The 26,669-nt window shown below is 37.4% G+C and overlaps 1 protein-coding gene across 1 annotated transcript; it reads left to right on the top strand.

Moving 5' to 3' along the window:
• Window positions 1–18,019: 18,019 nt before the first annotated feature.
• On the top strand, window positions 18,020–26,669 carry LOC118855098 (olfactory receptor 14I1-like). The gene is made up of 3 exons (XM_036765216.1): window positions 18,020–18,850; window positions 20,031–20,120; window positions 26,631–26,669. Exons 1-3 carry the CDS (start codon window positions 18,020–18,022, stop codon window positions 26,667–26,669), a joined length of 960 nt encoding a protein of 319 aa, XP_036621111.1.

Raw genomic sequence — 26,669 nt, 5'->3', positions numbered from 1 at the left:
CTCTTCTTCTCACTTTAGTAAAGACCACCAGAACTTCCTGGTCTATACTCTGTGTAAACACTACCAGCTCTTCATGGCCTATACTCTGTGTAAACAATGCCAGCACTTCCTGGGCAATACTCTGTCTATATACTACCAGAAGTTCCTAGTCTATACTCTATGTAAACGCTACCACTGGTTCCAAGGCTTCCAGTTTGTTAGAGAAAAGATCACCAAAGACTCTCATTTGCTGCCCAGTATCAACATGGGATATTCCCTCTTCAATAACTGCCATAATGATGACTCTTGCTATGAACTTCTTGAGGTAGCTGTCAGGACTGGTCAGACCTTGCCTAATTGCAGCTGTGAGAGGCCACACAAGTCAGTGGTTGTCCTCAGGGGAGCTGCTGCTCTACTTTCCATGGTGTTGGACAGCACCCTAGATTCTCTAAGGTCACACAGGCAATTCCTACAAGTATGGACTGGAACCCAATTCAAATCTTCCTTATTAATTAGGTAGTTCAGGGGACAGAGTAGCAGGTCTACAGTCAGGAAGATCTGAGTTCAAATGTGGCCTGAGACCCTTACTAGCTCAGTGACCCTGAGAAAGTCACTTAACCTCCATCTACCTCAGTTTCCAAAACTGCAAAATGGGGATGATAATAGCACCTACCTTCCAGGCCTGATATAAAGATGAAATGAGATCATGTTTGTTAAACCCTTAATACAATGTCTGACACACAGTAGCAGCTTAAAACCTGCCAAATAAAATGCTAAATAATGTGGCAGTTCCCCAGGAAAGTTAATTATCTAGTTAAATCTACTTTTCTAGGTCAGAAATGCCAAACTCTAATAGAAACAGTAGCCTAGTAACCCATAAGGATGCCTCCTGTCAATCCTAGCCAAGTTAATTTCCGTATTGATTTAGAAAGCTAGATATTGATAGTATTGACGTTCTATTGTAGTGTTATTTATTTTGTTAAAATTTCCCAAACAGGTCAGTTAAACCATCTGAGGCCCATAGGGGAAGAGCAGATCAATGACTGGACTTGGACTCTGGAAGGACTAAATCCCAATCCTCCTTTCCATACTTGCTGTGAGATTCAGGAAAATTCACTAAACCTGTCTCAGATCATCAGTTGGAAGATTTTTTAAAATTTTATTTTTAATTTATAGAATATAATGAGCATTTCTGTAACAGTACAAATAAGAAAATATGATTGTACATGAAACTGCAAATCTACTATGCACCCATTTGCTATTCCTTTCACGTATACAACAAAATTATCGTGTAAATGTCTTCACCCTAGAGTAGCGACAACTGCCATTAGTTACAAATAGCTACTAGATGTGAATGTGTGCACGTGCCTTTTTGTATTTGTATATATATATATATATATATATACACATATATATATATATATATGTATATGTATACACACGCACACACAAATATATGAAAATTATTCTACGCATGCTTCTATTTGCCAGTTCTTTCTCTGGATGCAGATAGCATCTTTCTTCACATGTCCTTTATAGATAATTGGGTATACATAATAGACAAAATAACTTATTCACTCAAAGTTCATTCTTCAAACAGCATTGTTGTTACTATAACCAGTGTTCTCTCAGTTCTGCTCATTTTGCTCTTCATTATTTCATGCAAATTCCTGCATGTTTTTTTTCTAAAATCACCGAGCCCATATTTCTAAAAGTGTAGTAGCATTCAATCCCAATTATATACCATAACTTGTTCAGCCATTCCCCAATTGACAGTAATCCCTGCAGTTTCCACTTCTTTGCCACCACAAACCCAACTTCTATAAACATTTGGAAACATAAACACTCTTTTCCTTTTCCTCTAATCATGATTGGAAACACATAGTGGTGGTATTTCTAGGTCAATAACTCTTTTGGCATAATTTCAGAGTGTTGTCCAAAATGGTGGGATCATTTTACAATTCTACCAACAATGAATTAGTTTACCAATTTTTCCACGTCCTCTCCAACATTTTTTCACTTTTCCCTTCTATCATTCTCTCTATTGGGCACCGCGCCAGGGTATAGGGATACAGCAATAGAATGATTCAATTCTTCCCCAACTAGTCCAGGGATTTTATTATGTGGGTGCTTACCAGTTCCCATGTGTAGTGCCATTTCATTTTACCTATTTGACACTGTAAGATAAATTCCCTGAGAGCAAAGATAAGGTCCCTTATAAATCTTCATAGTCTCCATATGAGGAGATGGGATAATGTTATGAAGAAAGGCTTATGAAGGAGAAATCGAATAATGTCATCCAAGAAAGAAGATAGTATATTTACATGGTAATAGCAAAGACAACTTATAAAGATTGTGTGATCTCTTTGTATTTTGGTGATAATGAGAGAAAATGGGGATGGTACCTAGAAATGGAATGGTCTCGCTCTACCAAACTGATGAGGAAAAATGGGAAAGCATCACTCAGGATGAGAGGACCTGTATAGGCTGCATTCTCTTTTTTCTGGAGGGAATATTCACAGTGAGGAAATCCAAGCTCCATGAAAGTGTTGTGAATACTAGATTATCCATTGTACAAACATGATATAGGACCGTGTCTGATACAACTTCTGGTAAACCAGAATCATTGTAAAGATTTGGCCTGGTGACAACAAGAAAACTTTGGAAGACCTCCATGTCTCAGGAGAGGGTCAAAGAGTCTTGTGGTACTCTAACAGTTCATTGGGAATACTAAAGTTTCAAAGACACAAGGAAGGAAAATATATGATGAAATCTGTTTTCCATAGTATTTTTTCAGGATGTGGAACACAGGTGCAGAGCTGCTGCAGGATGTCCCCCAGAGTCCCTTCCTCTTTAACTGATGTCATGTTTGTCTTGAAACAAAGGTAGTCCTCCTTTCCACTCTTACCCCCAAGGTCACTGAAGATGACTGCCAAGAGGCAATGATGTACCATAAACATACTTCCCTCTTTTTACCTCTGATACATCCAAAAGTGTGTCTCACTTAATGTCTCTGAAGGTGTGAAAGATGATCAGAGACTGATCTATAAGAGCAGATACTTTATCTCCAGGAAAATATATTTTCATAGAGCTAAAAGCAAAGATGTTTGTCCAACTGTCCTCCCTTGCTCCTTAGTTCTTTAGGGATTCCAGATATGGGCTATGACCATGGGTGCACTTGGTCTCATGTTTTCTAAGAGGTTTCTCTTCTTACTTCTGAAGTTTCCTTTTTCTGTGTACTGGATAGCAAAGCAAACTTGTAATTTTAAAGTATATACATACACACATACTTATATATATTTGTATATACATACAAACATACATACATATATATATATATGTGTGTGTGTGTATATAAATGTAATATGTATGTGTTTTTATAATAAGGATTGCCCCCTAAATGTAGCATGGGGATGTCATTATGTGGCTCAAAGCAGAGCAGAATAGACATCTTGCTCTCTTCTCTCTCATCCTTCTCCAAGGGACACTTTGATTCCTGCCAGGAAGGGAAGCAAGAGGTTGATGCCAGTGTGTCTCACTTAATGTCTCTGAAGGTGTGAAAGATGATCAGAGACTGATCTATAAGAGCAGATACTTTATCTCCAGGAAAATATATTTTCATAGAGCTAAAAGCAAAGATGTTTGTCCAACTGTCCTCCCTTGCTCCTTAGTTCTTTAGGGATTCCAGATATGGGCTATGACCATGGGTGCACTTGGTCTCATGTTTTCTAAGAGGTTTCTCTTCTTACTTCTGAAGTTTCCTTTTTCTGTGTACTGGATAGCAAAGCAAACTTGTAATTTTAAAGTATATACATACACACATACTTATATATATTTGTATATACATACAAACATACATACATATATATATATATGTGTGTGTGTGTATATAAATGTAATATGTATGTGTTTTTATAATAAGGATTGCCCCCTAAATGTAGCATGGGGATGTCATTATGTGGCTCAAAGCAGAGCAGAATAGACATCTTGCTCTCTTCTCTCTCATCCTTCTCCAAGGGACACTTTGATTCCTGCCAGGAAGGGAAGCAAGAGGTTGATTCCCCCTTCCACCTTCCTCAAAGAGACAAGGCACTGGGATACAATGATGTCTACCTGCTCCCTTACGTATTGTTAGTCTAGGGAATGTGGTTTTCAGGTTCAAGTAAACTCCTAATCACTGTTCAGTAATAGGAAATGAGGACCTCAAGCTTGATATCTAAGGCTTAATTCCCTGAATTCTGGATACATATTCCATGACAAACACACATTGGAAATAGCAAAGAATCCCAGTACGGCAAATCGGTAACAACACAGAAAACCAAGAAAGTATACATAAGAGAATATGTACCCAACAATACAGAATTGAGAAGCATTAGGGAAAAGAAAAGAGAGTTCTAGATATCACCCCAGTGGAAATTCCTTGAAGTTTTTGATGCAGCAAGTTGGGTGTAGTGAGATGATAGAGACTATTCCATCCTTTCATGTTGGCTTTTCCCCAGAGTATTGTTCTCCTTTCTGTAACCTGAAGTGGAATTGACCTCATTTTCTTTCTCAAATCTGGAAACCCAAAGTGTCTAAAATGACTGCAGAACCCAAAGTGACTGGAACTCTCCTTTCTCCAGATCTCTCTGCAACTCTGGCCCTCCCCTCATGCAGGCACAGGACATTGATCTGTAGCAATGATATAGAAATAAAAAAAATTCCTTTTTCAGCTCATTTTGCTGATTGGGAAATGGGAGCAAACAGGGTTAAATGACTTGCCCAGGGTGACACAGCCAGTCAGTGTGTGAGGCCAGATTTGAACTCAAAGAGATGAGTCTTCCTGACTCCAGGCCCAGCACTCTATCCACTCTACCACAAGCTGTGCTGCTGCTGCTCTGCTGTTGCTGCCGCTGCCGCTGCTATTGCTGTTGATGCTGTTCTTGGTGCTGCTCTTGATGCTGCTGGATGATACCACCACTTGTTGAAATGGAGAGAGAGAGAGTTGGACCTGAATTTAAAAAGATCAGAGTTCAAGTCTTGCTCCAGATACTTACTAGCTGTGTGGTATTAAGAAAATCATGTACTGCCTGTTTGCCTCAGTTTCCTCATCTGTAAAATGGGGATCATAATAGCACCTACCTCCAATGGTGGTTGGGAGGATTAAAAGAGATAATAGTTTTAAAGCACTCTGTGCCTGGCACAGAGTAAGCGCTATGTAAATGTTAACAGTGATTATGAGTACTAACATTTCTGATTTATTACACATCACTCTCCTTTATGTACTTAATAACTCATTCAAATGCATTTATTTATCATTTTCAATATGCCACATTCCAGTTCCCATGATCAAGTCTTTGCCTAGGTTGTTCTTCTGGCCTAGAACCCAAATTCCAAGGTGCCTCTTCTTCAGCTTCTCTGCTTAGAATTCATAGTTTCTTTCAAAGGAGAATCATGTGAACCCATTGCAATTGGTATTAAGAGAGCATCCGTGAAAATCACTTATACAACTCAAGTATAAACTGATGCTATTTGCTAGGCATACAGTATTTGGCTCCAGTTCAAACACATTTCCAATCATTTCAGGGCATTATTCAAACACTACCAACAGTTCCTGTGCCTTGAATTTGTTGTTGTTGAGACGAATTGGTCCAAGCCTCTTTCCCAACCTAATCCTGGGATGCCAGCTTTTCAATAGCTTTGATGACATTCCTGTAGTTATGAAGACCTCCTCGATGTGGCTGTCTAGGAGAGGTCAGATTAGCTCTAACTACAGCTCTGACAGTTAGCCCAAGAAGGGCTCTTATTGGAGGAGTCATAACCATGGTGATAGCCTCCATGCTAGGACTCTATAAGGTAACACAGGTAAGGGATTCAAACACAGGGACCCCTTTTGTTTCAAGTACTTTATTTATGTTTAGAAGGTCAATTCCTTTGGAAGCTGTCCTACTTCAGAGCAGTATTTTCTTAGATCTCTAAAGGAAATGAAAGTTTTATTTATTCATGTTGTTAAACTCTTCGAGTTGTAACTCTTATTGTTATGGTCAGTCAACTCTGACAAGAGAGGAGGGGGAGAGAGGAATTGAGAGAGAGAGACAGAGAAAGAGAGAGAGAGAGAGAGAGAGAGAGAGAGAGAGAGAGAGAGAGAGAGAGAGAGAGAGGGAGAGAGAGAGAGAGAGAGAAGTGATAAGGTCATAAAGATTTAAGGGGAAGTTAAAAATAAATATAAAGGAAAGTGGAAAAGTTAAGTTATTGTACCTCAAATGTAAATCAAGGATGTCTGTGCTCGAATAGCAAAGTAGAAGGCTGAGTGTATGTGGAGAGGGTAGAGAGGGCACAGAAGTAATTGGGTAATGCACACCTAGAAATTCCCTGTGTATACAGTGAAAGGATGTCTATTTCATTCTTTTAATCAGATTTTTTTTGGCTTACAACACAGATCTACATCTTCTTGAGTTTCAAATTTTCTTCCTGCCCTCCCCTTCCCCCCTACCCCCCCCCACAATGGCATGCAATTTGATATAGATTCTACATAAACCTTCACATTAAATTTATTTACACAGTAGTCAAGTTGCAAAGAAGAATTAAGACCAATGTAATGAATCATTAGAGAGAAGAAACAAAACCAAAAAAAGAAGAGAAAAAAAAGACCGAAGAGTTTGCCACAGTCTGCATTCAGACTCCACAGTTCTTCCTCTGGATGTAGCCAGCTCTCTCCATCATGAGTCCTTTGGAGCTGGCTTTGAGCCTTGCATTGCTTAGGAGAGCCAAGTCTATCAAAGTTAGTCATCACAGAATCAATAGGTCCATGGTTGTGTGCAATGGTCTCCTGGGTCTGTTCCTCTCACTCAGCACCAGATCATGTAGGTCTTTCGAGGTTATTGTGAAGTCCGTATCTTCCCCATTTCTTATAGCACAATGGTATTCCATTACATTCATATACCACAACTTGTTCAGCCATTCCCCAATTGATGCGCATCCCCTTGATTTCCATTTCTTTGCCACCACAAAAAGAGCTGCTATAAATATTTTTGTACACACAGGTCCCTTTCCCACTTATGTGATCTCTTTGATATATAGCCCTAGGAGTAGGTAGTGCTGGGTCAAAGGGTATGCACATTTTTATAGCCCTTTAGGCATAGCTCCAAATTGCTCTCCCGAATGGCTGGATGTGTTCACAACTCCACCAACAATGTATTAATGTTGTAATTTTCCCACATCCCCTCCAGCATTTATCATTTTCCTGTTTTGTCATGTTAGCCAATTTGAGAGGAGAGATGGGATACCTAAGGGTTGTTCTGATTTGCATTTCTCTAATCAATAGTGATTGAGAGCATTTATACCTATAGATATCTTTAATTTCTTCCTCTGAAAACCACCTGTTCATATCCTTTGACCATTTCTCCACAGGGGGATAGCTTTTATACCTATAAATTTGACTCAGTTCCCTGTACATTTTAGAGATGAGGCCTTTATCAGAGCCACTGGTTGTAAAGATTTTCTCCAAATTTTCTGTTTCCCTCCTAATCTTTCTTACATTGGTTTTGTTTGTACAAAAATTTTTCAGTTTAACATAATCAAAATTATCTATTTGGCATTTTGTAATGCGCTCTATCTCTTGTTGTGTCATGAATTCTTCCCCTTCCCATAGATCTGACAGGTAAACTATTCCATGCTATCCCAAACTGCTTATAGTATCAGCCTAGATGCATTTCCAATAAGATCCAGAGTGAAACAAGGATGTCCATTATCACCCCTACTACTCAATTTGGTGCTAGAAACGATAGCTTTAGCATTAAGAGAAGACAAAGAAATTGAAGGAATTAGAACAGGCAAAGAAGAAACTAAATTATCACTTTTGCAGATGATATGATGATTTACTTAGAGCATCCTAGAGAATCAAGTAAAAAACTACTTGATATAAAAAACAACTTTAGCAAAGTTGCAGGATATAAAATAAACCCACATAAATACTCAGCATTCCTTTATATTACTTTATATTATAATCCTATATAAGGATACAACTTGCCCTTACTGATTAAAATTCTTTGTCTGGGGTTTTTTCTCCTTGTTTACCTTTTTTGTATCTCTTGAGCTTTGAATTCAGAATTTTTTTTTTTTACTCATCCTACCAATGGTTATTACCTGTAGTAAATTATCATGACACCAGGCCATTGACTTAGGGGAACCGTATCACCAGAAGAATGAGTGGGGCTCTAATTTGTCCCCTGGGCACCAATAGATAAATTTAGCCAAAAGTTGCTCTCAGCCTTGTTGTGTTCTTTCTCTACCAACACATATCATGCATTCACATTTTCATGTTTTTACTTCTTAGCATTATGATGCCTCTGTCTTTCCCTTACCTACACAACCTTAATAATTCATAGACCAGTCTACAGGCAATCCTGGGTTTGAATTCCACAAAATATTTCTGTTTCTCTGGGCAAGTAAAAGAGCTTAATCTCCTTTGACCTAAATTTTCTTTCTTTTTCAGGTTGAAGGATACATTTTTTTTTTAAAGAATGAGGTCTTTATCAGAGAAACTTGCTTCAATTTTCTTTTTCACAGTTACTATTGCTACCTGTATTTCCACACTAAGCTATCCCCTTACCCCCCATTTATTCTATTCTCTCTCTCCTTTCACTATGTTCCTCCTCAAAAATGTTTTCCTTCTGATTATGACTTCCCTCAACTTGCCCTCCCTTCTATCACCCCCCCCCCACTCTTATCCCTTTCCCCTTCTATTTTTCTGTAGGGTAAGATAGATTTCTATACTCCATTGCCTGTTTATTTTGTTTCATAGTTACATGTAAAAACAATTTTAAACATTCATTTTTTAAACTTTGATTTCCAAGTTTTCTCCCTTTCTCCCCCCCGCCCTTATTGAGAAGGCAAGCAATTTGATATGTTTTGCATTTGCAGTCATACGTACACTTCTGTTGTAGTCATATTGTGAAAGACTAACTATATTTCCCTCCATCCTGTCTCACCCCCATTTATTTTATCTTCTCCATTCACCCTGTAGCTCTTCAAAAGTGTTTGCTTCTGATTGACCCTTCCCCCAATCTGCTCTCCCTTCTATCACTTGTCCCCTCTCTCCTGCCTGCTTTCCTGTAGGGTAAGATAGATTTCCATACCCAATTGAGTGTATATGTTATTCCTTCCTTAAACCAATTCTGATGAGGCTAAGGTTCACTCATTCCCTCTCATCTTCACCTTCTTCCCCTCTACTGTAAAAGCTTTTTCTTGCTTCTTTCACATGAGATAATTTACTCCATTCTACCTGCTCCTTTCATCTTCTCCAAGTACATTCCTGTCTTATGTTTTGGTTTTATTTTTTAGATGTCATCCCTTCATATTCAGCTTACCCTGTACCCTCTGTCTACACACACACACACACACACACACACACACACACACACACACACACAGAGGGCGGTTTTCCTTGATAATTTCTTGAATTAATGATGTCTAGGCTCTTTTCTTGATCATGACTTTCAGCTGGTCCATTAATTTTTAAGTTATCTCTCCTGGATCCAGGTCAGTTGCTTTTCCAGTGAGATATTTCTCATTGTATTCTATTTTTCAGTCTTTTCTTTTTGTTTTATAATTTCTTGATTTCTCATATAGTCATTAGCTTCCATTTATTCCATTCTAATTTTTAAGGAATTATTTTCTTCAGTGAGTTTTTGGGCCTCCTTTTCCATTTGGCCAATTATGCTTTTTAAGGCATTCTTCTCCTCATTGGCTTTTTCAACCACTTTTGCCATTTGGCCTATATTTTTAAGGCGTTATTTTCTTCAGTATTTTTGGGTCTCCTTTAGCCAGCTGTTGACTCATTTCTCATAACTTTCTTGTATCACTCCCATTTTTCTTTCCAATTTTCCCTTTACTTAACTTACTTGATTTTCAAAATCCTTTTGAACTCTTCCATGGCTTGAGACCAATCGATGTTTGTCTTGGAGCCTCTGGATGTAGTATCGTTGACTTTGTTGTCTTCTTCTGAGTGTATGTTTTGACCTTCCTTTTCACCAAAGTAAGATTCTAGAGTCTGAATTTTTACCACTATTTTCTCATTTTCCCAGCAAGTTACTTGACTTTTTAACTCTTTATTAAGGTAGAGCTCTGCTTCCAGGGTGGAGGGCATGTTCTCTCAAGCTTCAGGAGTTTTGTGCAGCTGTTTTCAGAGATACTTCTAGGAATCTGTATGTTTTCAGTTCTTACAAGGTTGTATGATCTAAGGAGAGGTGTTTACTCCTCTCCTGGCCTGTGCTCTGGTCTGTGAATGACCATGAGCACTCTTTTCTGTCCTGGTACTGTGAGGAGGGTTCCCCTTCCAATGCAACCACAATATCTGCTATTCTAGTGCTCCATCTTGCCCCAACACTGTCACCTAGGACTGCAACCCTGATCCAAGCATGGGCAAAGCAACAGAGTCTTGTGTTAGTGCCATAAATGAGATCCGTGATCAGTTGCTCAATCCCCTTACCGTCTGGGGGTAAGAAAATGGGAAAGACAACAGACATAGATCAATAAATTTATAGATAGATAGGTAATAGATAGAGTACCCACTCCTCCAAAAACAATAATAAAGATCTTAAACTCAAAAAGCTTACATTCTAATAAAGACAAAATATCAAGGGGAGCTAGAATAGGGTTGCCACATCTTATTCAACCATACTCCAATTCATGGGGCCTGAAAAGGGAAAGAAGTGAGTAGCAGGGCTGAGACACCCCCCAAAATTATAATCCTGCCCAATGACTCACCAAGCAAGAGAATAGGATTCAGAGAAGTGTTGCCCATAGTTAGGTGGGCAAGAAAGCTCATAAAAAGATATAATAGAGTAGAGAGACAGCTAACTAGATTCAAGAGGGTAACATGACTATAACTTCTTCAAGAAACAGTGCCTTGAAAAAAGTAGATAATCTCAAATAAGTTATTGAATTCCTGGGTGCTTCAGAAATCTCCTTAAATGTATAAATTGCATAGAAGTCATAGGTTTGTATTGATACAGGAACTTCTTTTCAATTTAGAGTTCCCTATCCCATTGAAATTGAAGACCCTTTCCCTATCTCTACCACTAGAAGGGACGTCTTTTTATTGTTTCATTGTGTCATACTCTTTGTGACCTCATTTGGGGTTGTCTTGGCAAAGATGCAGAAGTGATTTACCATTTTCTTCTCCAGTTCAGTTTTTCAGATCAGGAAACTGAGGCAAGCAGAGTTAAGTCATTTTCCAGGTTCCAGGTTCACACAAATAGTAAATATGTCCATATTTGAACTAAAGACAATAAATCTTCTTGCCTCAAAGTGCAGCCTCATATCCCCTGTGGCACCTATCTACCCAGACATCTAGCTCTTTGGAAAAGGCAAGGCAAGATGATAAATGTGGAATTATAAATATGGGAAAATTCAAGTGTATCAATAAATATTTAAAAAGTAAAATTGTTAATTCTTTTATTTATTAATTTATAAATTGTCACATTAATTTTTCTTTGTTTTTTGTGATCAGTCATTTTTCAGTATTGTAAAATAAAAAGTTCTAAATCACTATTGATTAGAGGAATGCAGTTAAAAACCAAAAACTCTGAGTTACTGTGGCATGCTTATGAGATGAACTAACAGAACAGAACAGCAAAATTACAAATGCTGGAAGTGATATGGAAAAATAGAGACACTAGTGCACTGCTGGTTAAGTTGTGAAATGGTCCAACCATTCTGGAAAATAAATTAGAGCTATGCTCAAAAATTTATAAAACTGTGCCTACCCTTTGACTCAGAAATTCCAATTCTAGGGCTATTCCACAAAGAGATCAAAGAAAAAAGAAAAGGAGTCATATATAACAAATATCTATAGCAGCTCTTTTTGTTATGGCAAAGAATTAGAATTTGAGGGGATGCTCATCAATTGTGAATGGCTGAACAAGTTGTGGTATGCGATTGTGATGGAATACTATTGTGCTATAAGAAATGATTAGGAGGATTATTTAAAAAAAACTTGGGGAGACATATCAATTGATGCAGAGTGAGCTGAGCAGAATCAGGAAAGCAGGGGAATTAAAAATATTTGTTATTTATTTCTTTTAATATAAAAAAATGAGTTCAAAATTTTCTCCCTCCCCTGCCTTTTCTGGCCATCTAGAAAGCAAGCAATATGATGTTCATTACACATGTGACACCATGGGAGACATATATCCCCATTAGCCATTTCACAAAAAGGAAGACAAATAAGGAAGTGAGAAATTTATATTTCATTTTTACTCTGAATTCATTATTTCTTTCATTGGTTGTAGATACCATGTTTTCTCAGGAGTACAGTGGAATTGTCTTGGATCATTGTATTGACCAGAATAACTGAATGTTTCCCAGTTGATCTTCATTACAATATTGCTGTTACTATCTGCTTCCTTCACTTTGAAGCTGTTCATCTAAGTCTTCCGATGTTTTTCTGGAACCATTGCCCTCATCATTTCTCATAGCACAATATTTCTCCATCACAATCACACAGCATGACTTGTTCAGCCATTTCTCACTTGATGGGCACCCCTCCAATTTCCAATTCTTTGCCACAACAAAAAGAGTTTCTAGAACTATTTTTGTATGTAGAAGTCCTTTTCCTTTTTCATTGATCTCTTTGGGGTACAGACCTACAAAAAAGAATGTTAAATAATAAAATTTTAAAAAGTGATTTAGAAATTGTGAATGAATGATTTAAAGATTTGAAAAAGCAAACTCTTTGTGAAGTCATATTATTCTGTGAGACTGAATCAACCACACTACTCATATCTTATTGTTACCCTCTACTGTACTGATTAGAACCTCTGTCTGGAGGTCAGAAGCATGACTTCTAAACCTCCATTTAATGGAAGAGCCTGACACTGTCTTCTCCTCATTTCCTGTCAGATGCAATGACTTTGTATTTCATCCTCATGCCCTTGTGCTACATGGTGTTTCTCCATTAATTTCTTCTTCCCATTTTCTTTACATCTAACAGAGTGCTTGGCATATAGTAGGCATTAGATAAATCTTTATTGACTATTGACTCCTAGACTGAGAGACTCCCAACAGCCTATACTTTTATGGCTGATGTTTTATTTTATTTTTTTCTATTTTTGGCAGTTAATAAACAATTATTGCATGTACCAAGCGTTGTGCCAAGTACTAGGGATACCACAAAAAGAAAAGCCAGTTCCCCTCTCGAGGAGCTCACATTCCAGTGGGGAAGACAACCTGTGAATAATTAGGTACATACAAAAAACCTACAGAATAGATGGAATGTAATCTGTTAGAGGAAGTCACTAGCACCTGGGGGAATGGGAAAAGCCTCTGTCAGAAGGATGGATTTGAGTTGAGTCTTGAACAAAACCAGGAAAGCTAAGAGGCAGAAGAGAAGAAGCAAAGCCCTCCAAGCCCTGGGGCTCAGCCAGTGCAGAGATACAGAGATGGTTGATAGTGTTTGTCATATTGAGGATGTATGAGTCAACAGCCTGGCCTGTAGGGTTTGTTGAGGGGGATAAGGTATCAGAAGAGTGGAAAAGTAGGAAGGGGCAGGAGGAGGACATGCTTTCTGTGCCAGTTAGAGAACTTTATATTTTTTTTTTTTTGAAGCAACTGGAGTTCAGTGACCCATGGCTGATATTTTAATGAGACTGAAGGGAGAACATTTTTTCACCATGTTGTTTATACAATTGACTATATCCTGTCTAATTATTATCAAGGGATGGGTCAGAGAAACCATAGCACCCAAGATATGATGTTTATCTTGAGTTCTCTGGTGATTTCTTTTCACCTTCTACAAAGACACAGGACAATGTATTTCACCAAGTTCCATAACATATGAATCACCAAAAAGCTCCGGAATGCCTACAGGTTCAGCAGTTGAGACTTCATTGCCTTGCCACATTTTTGGATCTTCCAGTGAGAATGCAATTAATTGGTGAGGAAAGAGATAGTCTCCAGATTATGTGTAATGACAATAACAACCGGATAGTGTACACATCAGAACAAATAACTCAGGTATTTTCATTATGATTATCATTATTTTTCTTTGTGAGTGGTCAGTTTTCTCAGGTGCTTAATGTGTGAGCTCAAAATCATGGGGATGACCTCTGTGTAAGTGATTGTCTTTTCTGGGAGGTTGTTTGGCATCACACTGTGGATAGCATGGTGGATTGCAAATAACACCTTAGCCCAAATTCTTCTTCTGGCTCTTATGAGCTGTGGAATCTTTTCGACTTCCCTCTGAGATTACCTCCAATTCTTCCTGTATATATCATTTGTACCTACTTATTTATTTATTGTCTTCTCCTCAATAATTGTGACTTCTTTGAAGTCTTTTGCATTTCTTCATAACCCCAGTGCTTACCACAGTGTTTGGGACATAGTATCCTCTTAAGAAGTGCCTGTTGACTTACTGTGACTTGACTACGGGTAAGCCTCAGCCTTGCTGTATCTTTCATTAACAGGCTTGTACTGTGCGAACAGTATTATTTTTGTAGCTCACAGACTCATTTTGAGGCCCATCTGTGATGATACATAAAGTATGTAACATACTTTATGATTCTCAAGAGGGCTATGTAAATAGGAGTCCTATTTATTGTTCTGATCTATGATGATAGGCCCCAGTTCTACTTTCAATTAATTGTAAATCTGTGTTACCGATCCCAAGCAGAGCTGGGCAAGAGGTTCAGCTCCTTCCTGCATGTTTTCTGCAGCTTAATCTTTATGATGGATAATAGATAACTGGAGGACATCAGGAATCTAAGTTTCAATTGTAACTTCACCTTTCAGATTCCCCCATCCCCTCATGTGTAATTTAGTTTTGTTCCAACAAAGAGGGGTTGGCCTTTTGAATAAATTCATTGCAGGGAGTGCAGTATTTGGAAGCAGAAGATAGTTATTTATCTTATGGATTTAGCATTTACCACCTGGGGAACCTAGAGTCAGTCACTGCATGTCTGTTCTTCCTTTGTAAGGAAAGGGCCTGTATTACTGAGCTCTAAGCTTCCTTCTAGCTTTGAGTCTCTGCTTCTCTGATCATATCTAAAAGAGACATTCAGAGAGAGATAATGGACTACACTGTGGGTTTCAGCAATTCCCCAGGCATTTTCAAAAAAATGTGTATGACCTTCAGTGACTCTTTAAGGTGGAGGCCACTTTTGAATGGTTTGAAGTGGATGCTAGATCTCCTAGCTTCTTCTGAGTGGGAAATGGGCATTTCATGTGCAGGAAATAAAGCATATGTTCCTCATCTGTCAGTGAAAATCTAAATGAGGAGACTGCTGATACGGCCTAAAACCCTCTAAATTTGTATTCTGTTTTGTTGTCTTAGAATTCCCGGTCTATGGATTCTTTCTCATTTTTTGTTATAGAGGGGGAAGGAAAAGCCTGGAACTAATCAGTACGTATTTTGCTCACATCTGTGATTAAATGTGAATGTGTATAGTTCTGTATATGCTATAGGTGAATGTATATAGGTCTGCATGTAGGGCAGGAGGTGATATTGTGCTTGGTCAGTGAATTCAGGGGTATGAGTTTTGTTTATGCTACTAAAATGGTTGATTTGTGAGACTAAATGGTGGGATATTTGGAAGGGTAGAGAATAAATTCTGTTTTTCACTTGGAAGTTCAAGTCTGGGGTTAGAGTTGGGGAAGAGGCTGAGGTCTAGAAGAGAAATTGTGGTGAAGTAAAAGGATGATATAGGTATAGCTATCTATCCATCTATCTCTCTATCATCTATCCATCTCTCTCTCTCTCTCCATACATACATGTATTGACACATATATGAGTATATGAATATTTTATGTGTATAAATATACAATTTTGTCTATAAGTAAACACACTTAGGCATATATAGATAGATGCACACATATATGTATATCAGCATATTGCTCCATTAATATCTCTATTGCTATCTGTAGCATATATCTATATATCTTATCTATTCATTTATTCATTTATCATCTCTATATATGCATATTTTTATATCGGTATGTTTTTATCTCTATCTCTTGTTCTGGCCATTTCTATCATTGCCATCTCCATCTTTACCTTAGTTTATCTCTGTCTTTCCCATCAGCATTGGGAGACAAAGTTTGCTCTCCTGCAGGTGCATGTAGGAAAAAAAAAATCACTGCTCCAATTCCTAACTCCTTTTCGAAGTCAGCTCTTGCGGCAGTTCATCCTCATGGTAACTTATTGGGGGAATGGATGCCTTTCACACAATAAGAAATAGTATGCAGAGATTATAGGAACAAAAAATGTTGGTTCTGTTAGGGGCAGTATATATTATATTGTCCAAAGAGCTCATTTTACAGATCCTGGGCCTGATGCCCAGACTAAGCAAGAAGTGAGAGATGAAGATGTGACAGTAAGGGTAAAATGCCTAGGAAGAAATAAAATTAGCTGTAAAAATCAGATTTCTTCAATTCCCAAGGCACATTCTGATTATTAAAACAGATAGAAGACATGTGCTAGCCTCTGGCTTGGTGTTGTCTAAGTAGAAGAAAGAGCTCTCACAAGATCAAGGAGAAACATTATTCATCTTATTTACAAGAAAAATTCTCAGTGACTGAGGACAAAAAGAGAATTTATTTGGATGGAAATATTTTAGTCTGAAAAATAAAACGGCTTCTGCTAGCCATTCAGATTTGTGGGCACAAAGTGAACCTCTGTTTCTTTTCAGAAAGCAAAGTCAAGGTGGACAGTCTTAGCAAAAATGAGGAAGCGTATCTGAGCAGTAAAATTTTGACCAATTGCTTGCTTTTAAACTCAGAATCAGAGCTCTAGAAATGCCTGGCAAGTGCAAAAACAGCTGGACTACAGAGATGAGGTAAGGAAAGGCAATAAACAAACAAAAATATGAGAAGCTTTTTGGAAGGAATTGCATTTCTACTGTGTTATGTGATGTTTAGTTTAAGCCTAGGACATTTATTTTAAACAGTGAATAGTGATCGGTTGAATAGATAACAGAATAATCAAAGAGCTAGGTAGCACTGTATAGAATGCTGACTCTGAAGGCAGGAAGATTCAATTTCATGAGTTCAAATCTGGCCTCAGATACTTTTTGGCTTTGTCACCCTGAGCGAGTCACTTTACCCCATTTTCCTGAGTTGCTCATCTGTAAAAGGAGCTGGAGAAGGAAATGGCAAACCGCTCCAATATCTTTGCCAAGCAAAACCCAAATGATGTCATGGAAAGTTGGACACAACTGAAAAATGTCTTAATGACAACAGCAACAACAGAATAATCACTATTACTTGTTTCATAGCTCTTTGTATTTCTAATTTTTTTGAGGGAAACTGCATTTAGAATCAGAATAGTTGGTTCCAAATTCACACTTTACTATTAATGGTCTTTGTTACTTTATATAAAACTCTGAATCAGTTTGGACATTGCTTTACCAACCTGTGAAACAATAATATCAATAAAAGTAACTTAATTTTTTATGATGTTTGAATGTTTTCCTGAGCTAAACACTATGAAATATGCAATAAGTATTAAACTTTCCCTCCTTCTCACATTTCATTCTCTTTCTATCTAGATTCATAGATAGATTAATATAAATATATATAGATCTATAGATATAATAGATTTGTGTAAACAAATACATGTATTTATAGGTGTGTATAAATGTACATACATGTGCTCACACATATGTGTGTATGTGTGTGTGTGTGTGTGTGTGAGTGCACATGCACATAGGTAAAATTCATTTCCTTTCTTGGTTGTGGTAGTATTCTTTATTACCTTCATTTTGGTACATTCACTTCCCTATAGTTCATAATGTGTAACTTTCCCTGGTCATTCTGTAGAGCTAGATACTTAAAACTCTGTTTCAGAATTGTTGGATGCATCTTAGCCTGATCTTTTCTATTGCAAGCTCTGCCTTCAGCTGTTTTTTTATTAAAAGTGTGGTGTTTTTTTTACTCAGGTTTAATGAGACAGAATAGTCTTCAATTTCCTTTTGAATAAGTCTTTTAATTCATTCTTCTTTTTGACACTGTTTCTGCTACTTATAGTGTGATTTAATTTTAATTAACTTGCAGATCAGCAGGAGGGATGGGCAACTTCTCAATCATCACAGAATTTCTCCTCATGGAGTTTTCCAGCTTGCGGGAGCTGCAGGTTTTACATGCTCTTCTGTTCCTGTTGATTTACCTGGCTGCCCTGATGGGCAATCTTCTCACCATGGCTGCAATTATTACTGACCCATGCCTTCATTGTCCTATGTATTTTTTCCTGAGCAATTTATCCCTACTAGATATCTGTACCATCTCAGTCACGCATCCTAAATTTATTGTGAATTCCTTGTCTGGTATTCAGTCCCTGTCCCTTCTTGGCTGTGCTGCTCAGGTCTTCTTCTGTCTTCTTTTTTCAGCAACAGAGCTTGCTTTGCTTGTGGCCATGTCCTATGACCGCTTTGTGGCTATCTGCCACCCACTTCACTATGGCATCATCATGACACCAGCACGTTGTGTCTGGGCAGCAGTAGGCTCGTGGTTCAGTGGGCTCATTTATTCAGCTCTACACACAGGAAACATGTTCCGCCTGCCCTTGTCAGGATCCAATGTGATCCATCAATTTTTCTGTGATGTCCCCCATGTCTTGAAAGTTTCAACCTCTGATGTGTTTAATACTGAATTTGTATTAATTGTAGCAAGTTTGTGTTCTTTGTTATCCTGCTTTGCCTTTTTAATTGCATCATATGCTCGCATCTTCTCCAGTGTGCTCAAGATTCCTTCTGTGGAAGGACGTTACAAGGCCATTTCAACTTGCTCCCCTCAGTTGATGATCCTCATTTTATTTCTCATTTCTGTAATGGTTTCAGTCCTAAAGGACACATCAGACACATCACCCATCCAAAATCTTTTAATTGCAATGATCTACACAGTAATCCCCCCATTTATGAACCCCATCATCTATAGCCTGAGGAACCAGAAGGTCACGATTGCCATGGGCAAGATGATCAGGAGGATTTTTTCCCCAAGAAAGAAATGTCAATCTTTGATACCATAAAATAGCTGAAGAACACGTATTTCATCCATCAAATGTGTAATATGGCACACAAGGTAGCCTAAAATTGAGAGAAATGGCACCAAATCATGCCACCCAGGAAGGTGACCCTTAGATGAAATGTTACATGGGATGGAATGAATCAGTTAATTATTTTCACATGGCAGAGACACATCTTGCATGTGGTTAGCGTTGATAGTAGAATTATCATGACACCGACCCATTGAGTTTGGGCAACAGTGCCAGCAGAAGAATGAATGGAACAGTCATTGATCTTCCAAACAGGGGTAGCCATCAGGATGGTTGTGTTGTTTTCACCCCTTGATAAGTTTCTTTTCTTCTCACTTTCATCATTTTGTTTCCACCCATCTTTATGATGATAATATTCTTCTCCTTCTTTGCCTGCTCAAAATGTATTCATCCTTCACACACACAAATACACACAATACACATATACACGCAATACACATACACATACCTGTATACACAAACATATACATACATAGACATGTATGTATGTATGTACGTATGTGTGTGTACATTTTTGTATATAGTAGTTCCCTGGGAACTTAAACTAAGTTTGTTCATTTGAAAAATGATGGTGTTGGTTTTGAAGACAAACATAGTCCCTCCATCTAATGTTATGATGTTATGATCTTGTCCAAAATCTTTCTTTGTCACTCAAGCTGGAAGTTATCTTTCGTTATGGCTGATTTTGTTCATTACTTCTTTTTTTTCCTATGTATATATTGTGTTTTATTTTCTACTATGTTTAAAACTGTCTTATCTCTCCTGGTGGATTTATGTTCCTTTCATTTGCATACAGCTGGGTCAATTAGTAAAAATAATGGCTCTCTTGAAGTGATCATATGGTGATCATGAAGTGACCATTTCAACTGATACAATTTGAAGTTACAATTATGAAAAATATGGTAATTCATTCTAATTCAAGGAAAATATCTCGTGTGAGTTTTTAAAAATGTAACCACCTCGAGGGATTCATTATTTGTATTAATTAGGACATAGATAAATTTCTTGAGGGCAAAGACTATTTCAGTTTTGCCTTTATATCCCTAGCACAGTTTTTTTTGGACACAGTAGGTACATCATAGATTATTGTATATTAATTTCAAGCTTCTCAAACATGGTATCCTTCTTTTACTTTATATTTACACACCACTTAGTACTGCACCTCTTTCTTAGGAGTCAAGTAATGAAAATTTATTTATTTCAATAGCTGGGAGAGAGAGAGAGATAGAGAGAGAGAGAGAGAGAGAGAGAGAGAGAGAGAGAGAGAGAGAGAGAGACAGAGAGAGACAGAGAGAGACAGAGGGACAGAGAGACAGAGCCAGAGAGAAGCAGAGACAGAGACAGAGACACAGAGACAATAGACACACACACAGAATGAGCCACACAGAGACAGACCAAGATTGACAGAGACAGAGACAGACAGGGAGACAGAGACAGATGACAGAAGAGACAAAGAGATTCTAGTATGAATGGATGGATGGATGCGTGGGTGGAAAGAGAAAAAGCATTTATTAGTTTCTCATTTTTTCTTTTTTGCTTTCTGAAGAGCTAGAGATAGATGGCAAAATAAAGGCAGAGACTCACCTGAGCTTTCCAAATTTCCCTCCCAAACTATGCCCAAAAGGCTATAAAAATGTTCATACCCTTTGACCCAGCAATACCACTTCTAGGATTGTATCCCAAAGAAATCACACAAGCGGGAAAAGGACCCACATGCACAAGGATATTTATAGCGGCTCTTTTTGTGGTAGCCAAGAATTGGAAATCAAAGGAATGCCCATCAATTGGGGAATGGCTGAACAAGCTGTGGCATATGAAGGTAATGGAATACTACTGTGCCATAAGAAATGGGGATGATACGGACTTCGTAACAACCTGGAAAAACCTACACGACATAATGCTGAGTGAGCGGAGCAGAGCCAGGAGAACATTGTACACAACCACAGATATATGGACTCCGTGAGGACCAATCCTGACATACTCTTCTCAGCAACGTAAGGTGCAAGGATAACTCCAGGGGACTCACGATTGAGAATGCTATCTTCATCCAGAGAAAGAACTGTGAAGTTTGAATACAGATTGAGGATTATTATATGCTCGTCTTTTTTGCTTCTCTTTTGTTTTTGTTTTTGTTTTTTTTTTGTTTTGTTTTGTTTTGTTTTTTGGTTATGTCTCTTCTTTCTCATGATTCATTCCATTGGTCATAATTCTTCTCCACAACTTGACTAGTGTATAAATTAATTCAATGCGAAGTTATACATGACAGTTATATGAGATTCCAGGCCGTCTTGGGGAGGGAGGGGGGACGGAGGGGAGAAAATCTGGAACTCAAAATTATGTAGAACCATGTGTGGTAAACTATAAATAAATTAATTAATTAAAAAAATTCTAAAATGATGCAGAAAATCAAATTTTAAAGTGAAATAACCAACAAAAAGTAAGGATAAAATAATTTTCCAAGCCAAGACAACTTAGGATGCTGGCAGGAAATGTATGTTTCACCAGGGTGGTAGTCAGGCCTGGAGTGCAGTGCTAGCTGCACGCTTCAAAGTCAGCAGTGGGTCATGGGAGTGGCTGCAGTGTTCCTTGGTTTTGAGACAAGGACTCACTATTTAGTAAAACTTTCTGGGAAAACTGGGAAGCATTTGTCCAGAAACTAGGCATATAACAACTTCTCACATCATATTTACCAGGATAAAGAAAATAAGTACATGTTTTAGACATAAAGACTGATATCACAAGCAAATTAGAGGAAGGTGGAATATTTTACCTGTCAGATTTATGGTTAAGGAAACAATGTATGATCCAATGAGATATAGAGCATTGTAAGATGTAAAGTGAATAATTCTGATTACATTAAATTTAAAAAAAACTTTTTGATCAATTAAAACCAATGTAGCCAGGATTAGAAGGAAAGCAGGAAAGTGGGGAAAATTTCAGAAAATTTCTCTTTTAAAGACCTCATTTCTCAAGTACATAGAGAAAGAAGTAAAATTTATAAGAACATAAGACATTTCCAATTGATAAGTGGTCACTATTCATTAGATAAAACAACCCATCTATCGTGTTGGCTAATATGACAGGAAAAGAACATGATAAATGTTGGAGTAGTTATGGAATAGTTTGAACAATAATGCACTATTGGTGGAGTTGTGAACTAGTTCTAACATTCTGGAGAATAATTTGTTACTATGCAAAGGGCTATAAAAATGTGAATACCATTTGGACCAGTAATATCATTACTCAGTCTGTATTCAGACATTTCAAAATTAAAGGAAAAAGAAATATGTACAATAATATTTACAGCAGCTCTTTTTCTGGTGGCAAAGAATTGGAATTTCAGGGGATGAGCATCTATTGCAGAATGGCTAAAGAATTTGGTGCTATATACTTGTTATGTAATACTATTGTCTATAAGCAATAATGAGCAGGATGGGAAGACTTACATAAACTGCTACAAAGTGAAGTGAGTAGAATCTGGAAAAAAACAGTACATGGTAACAACAGTATTCTAAGATGATCAATTGTGAATGACGGTGATTCTCAGCAATCCAGCGATCCAAGGCTTATAACGAAAAATAATATCTACCTGAAGAGAATGAATTGATACAGTCTGAATGTACATCAAATCCTACTTTTTTTTTTGTACCTTGTCTAATACGGAAATAAGTTTTGTATGATTGCACATGTATTATCTCTATGACATTGCATGCCTTTTCAGGGAGCAGCGAGGGAGGGACAGAGGGAATGAGGTAGCTTGAAATTCAAAATTTTAAAAAAATGTTAAAATTGTTATTACATGTAACTGGATAAAATTATAAAAATTTATTACTAGAAAACAATTAAAAAAGAGCTTGAGATACAAACGCAACTAATCCAGATTTCCCCAGGATATATTATTCTACTAGATGAAGCCAAAACATAAATAGAACTCGAAGGTGAAGTGCCTATACAGGGGCAGTGATGCTGAAAAAAAGCCAATATAGTCCAGGGAGTGAGTTGACCTGGTAGTGATTGTGTGTTTCCTCTTGTGTATGCACTGGTAAGGAAACAATACCATCATCCTGATAGCAGTTTTTGGCTAAACGTAGGTATTGCTGCTCAAGGGATGAATTAATGTTGCATCCATTCTTCTGCTGATAAAGTTACCAAAAGTCAATGAGCTGGTGTCATGAAAATTCACTACATTAGAGGGTCGTCCCTTTCCTCCCTATGACATTTTCTCTCAGATAATAAAAACAATAATTTTACAATCTCAAATATAGCCATCTACTATCATTTTACATGATATTTTTCATGTAATTTGTCATGTAAGTCATATCTGTGAACCTGACTTAATCAACTATTAGATTGTATGCTTCACAAGGGTAGAAAGGAAAGTTTAATCATAATGGCATATCAGGTTCCATGACACACAGTAAATGCATATGCTACACAGGGTACTCTTCCTGTTGATTTATCTGTTGGTCCTGACATGGGGAGTCTTCTCACCACTGCTGTAATTATTACTGTCCCACATCTTTCCTCTCCTATCTCTTTTTTCTGAGCAATATGTTCTTGCTAAATATCTGTGACATCTCAGTCATACTTCATAAATTCATCATAAATTCCTCTACTGGAAGTCAAACTGTCTCCTTTCGTTAATGGACATATCTTATGACTTTTAGTGGCCAACTGTTATCTGACATCACAATGATGCTTGTGTGTTGTCTTTGGGCAGGACTTGGCCCATCATCTGAAGTCTGAAGAACCAGAAGATCACAATTGCTATTGGTAAAATAATTCACAGGACATTTATTCCCAAGAAATAAATGTCCATCCTTGAAAATGTAAAAGGTTAAGAAATATGTTGAAATACATCTAAAATAGCCTAAAATGGATAGATATAGCAGCAAAACCATATTCCCCAGAAAAGCGCCCTCTTAGACATAATGTTACATTGAATAGAGTGAATCAATCCTTTATTTTAACCCATTCGGCAAGGGCTTATTGTCTGTAGTGAATTATCATAATACCAGCCCATTGACTTTTGGTAACTGTATCCTCAGAAGAATGGATGCAACACTAATTCATCCCTTGAGCAACACTAGAAAAGTTTAGCCAAAAGCTGCTATCAGGATGATTGTATGGTTTCTCTACCAGCACATAGCGTGCCTTCACACTTTCATGTCTTTGCTTCTACTCATTCTTATAATGGCCATGTCCTTCCCCTCCCTGCAGAGCCTTAACAATTCATAGACTCCCATATAGGCAGTCCTAGGTTAGAATTCCACAGAATATTTATGCTTCCCTGGTCATGTAAAAGAGGCTTAATCTGTTTTGACCTGTTACCCCATTTTTAAATGAGGCAATTGGACATGATGACCTCTAAGGTCAAAAGCATTTTATGTCAGTCATTTTTCCCCAGAGCAGTAACTGAGCCTAAATTTGTACTCCACATGAAAAAGGCTACAAAAATGACTTCAATCCACTGAGGTGAAGAAAAGACCAGTCGGTCACTCAATAACCATTTATTAAGCGAATCTTATGTGATGAGTTAAAAGGACAAACAGTCCCTGCTCTCAAAGAACTCACAGTCAAAGAGGAAAGACAATAGACATAGATAGATAGACAGATAGATAGATAGTTACATACATACATACACATACATAATAGAGTACCTTCTCCTCCAAAAACAATAACAAAATTCCTAACCTCCAGAAGCTTACATTTTAACAGAGGAAGAGAAAATATGAAGGGGAGCCAGAAGTAGGGTTACTGTATCTTGTTCTGCCCTTCCCCAATTAATGGGGCCTGAAGGAAGAAAGATGTTAGTAGCATGGCTTAGACACCTTCAAAAATTATAATCCCCCCTTCCCAATGACTCACCAATCAGGAAAATAGGATTCAGAGAAGCATTTCCCTGAGGTAGGTGGGCAAAAAAACTGATGGGAAGGTACAGTAGGCTAGAGAGACAGCTAAGTAGAGTCAAGCGGGTAACATGACTAGAACTTCCTCAAGAAATAGTGCTTTGAAAAAAGTAGGCAATCTTGGATAAGTTATTGAATCCCACAATGCTTTAGAAAACTTAAATGTATAAGCTGCAAAGAAACTGTAGCCTTGCCTTGATAGAAGGACTTTTTTTTCAGTTTAGAGTTCCCTTTCCAAATGAATTTGAAGATCCTTTCCTTATCCCTACCGCTACAAGGGAATTGCCATTGTTTCATTGTGTCAGACCCTTTGTCACCCCATTTGGGGCTGTCTTGGCAAAGACACTGCCATGATTTGCCCTTTACTTCTGGAGCTCATTTTTCAGGTGAGGAAACTGAGGCATGCAGGACTTTTTCTCATTTGCACAGATAGTAAATGTACAGGTCCAAATCTTTACTAAGGACACTGAGTCCAGCACCATATCTCCTGTGCCACCTAGCTGCCCAGACACCTCACTATCTGGAACAGGCAAGGCAAGATGATAAATTTGGAACTCTAAATACTGAAAAATTCAAATGTATTAATAAATATTAAGAAAAAATGGTGAATTATTTTATTTGTTAATTTATAAAACAACACATTAATATCACTTTGTTGTTTTCATTCAGTCAATTTTTCAGTTTTGCCATTGGATAATTATTAAATGCCTATTGATTCAAGAAATGCTGTAAAAACAAAAACTCTGAGTTGTCATTTATCAGACTAACTAACATGACAGAAAAGTAAAATATCAAATACTGGTAGGGATGTGGAAAAATAGAGACACTAATGCACTGTCGGTTAAGTTGGGAACTGGTCCAACCATTTAAGAAAATAATTTGGGGCTACGCTCAAAGTCTATAAAAACTGCCTATAAAACTTTGACTCAGGAATTTCATTTCTAGGGCTGTTTCATATATATAAATATATAATATATTTATATAATATATATAAATATGTATATATAAATATATAGTATATATTTTAATACTATATATGTTTATTTATATAACATATATAAAAAGTATAGCGGCTCTTTTTGTGATGGAAAAAAAATAGAAATTGAGGGGATACGCATCAATTGGGAATGGCTCAACAACTCGTGGTGTAAGACTGTGATCGAATAATATTGTGCTCTAAGGAATGATTAGGAAGGTGATTTCAGAAAAAAAAAACTCAGGGAGATAGATCAACGGATTCAGAGTGAGCTGAGCAGAATCAGGAAAACATGAGAATCAAAAATATTTGTTAGTTATTTTTTAACATTAAAAAATGAATTTTAAATCATCTACCTTCCACCCATCCCCCTGCGACCTAGAAAGCAGGCAGTATGATATCAATTATACAAGTGAAATCATCTAAGACATATATCCATATTAACCATTTCACCAAAAAGAAGAAAAATGAGAAAATGACATTTCAATTTACACTCAGAATTTATTAGTTTTTCTTTGGAGGTAGATAGCATCTTTCCTCATGAGTCCTTTGGAATTGTCTTGGGTCATTGCATTGACCAGAGTAACTAAGTGTTTCACAGTCGATCATTATTACAATATTGCTGTTCCTATGTGCAATGATCTCTTGGTTCTGTTCACTTCACTTTGCAGCAGTTCATATAAGTCTTCCCATGAATATTTTTGTACAAATAATTCTTTTTTCTTTTCTTTATTCTTTTTAGGGGCAGACCTACAAAAAGGGAATGTTAATAAAAATTTAA

This window comes from Trichosurus vulpecula, chromosome 6 (genome assembly GCF_011100635.1).
Source record: "Trichosurus vulpecula isolate mTriVul1 chromosome 6, mTriVul1.pri, whole genome shotgun sequence".
Taxonomy (NCBI): Eukaryota; Metazoa; Chordata; class Mammalia; order Diprotodontia; family Phalangeridae; genus Trichosurus; species Trichosurus vulpecula.
Note: the sequence above shows the minus strand (reverse complement) of the source record. Positions and strands in the feature narration are given on the sequence as shown.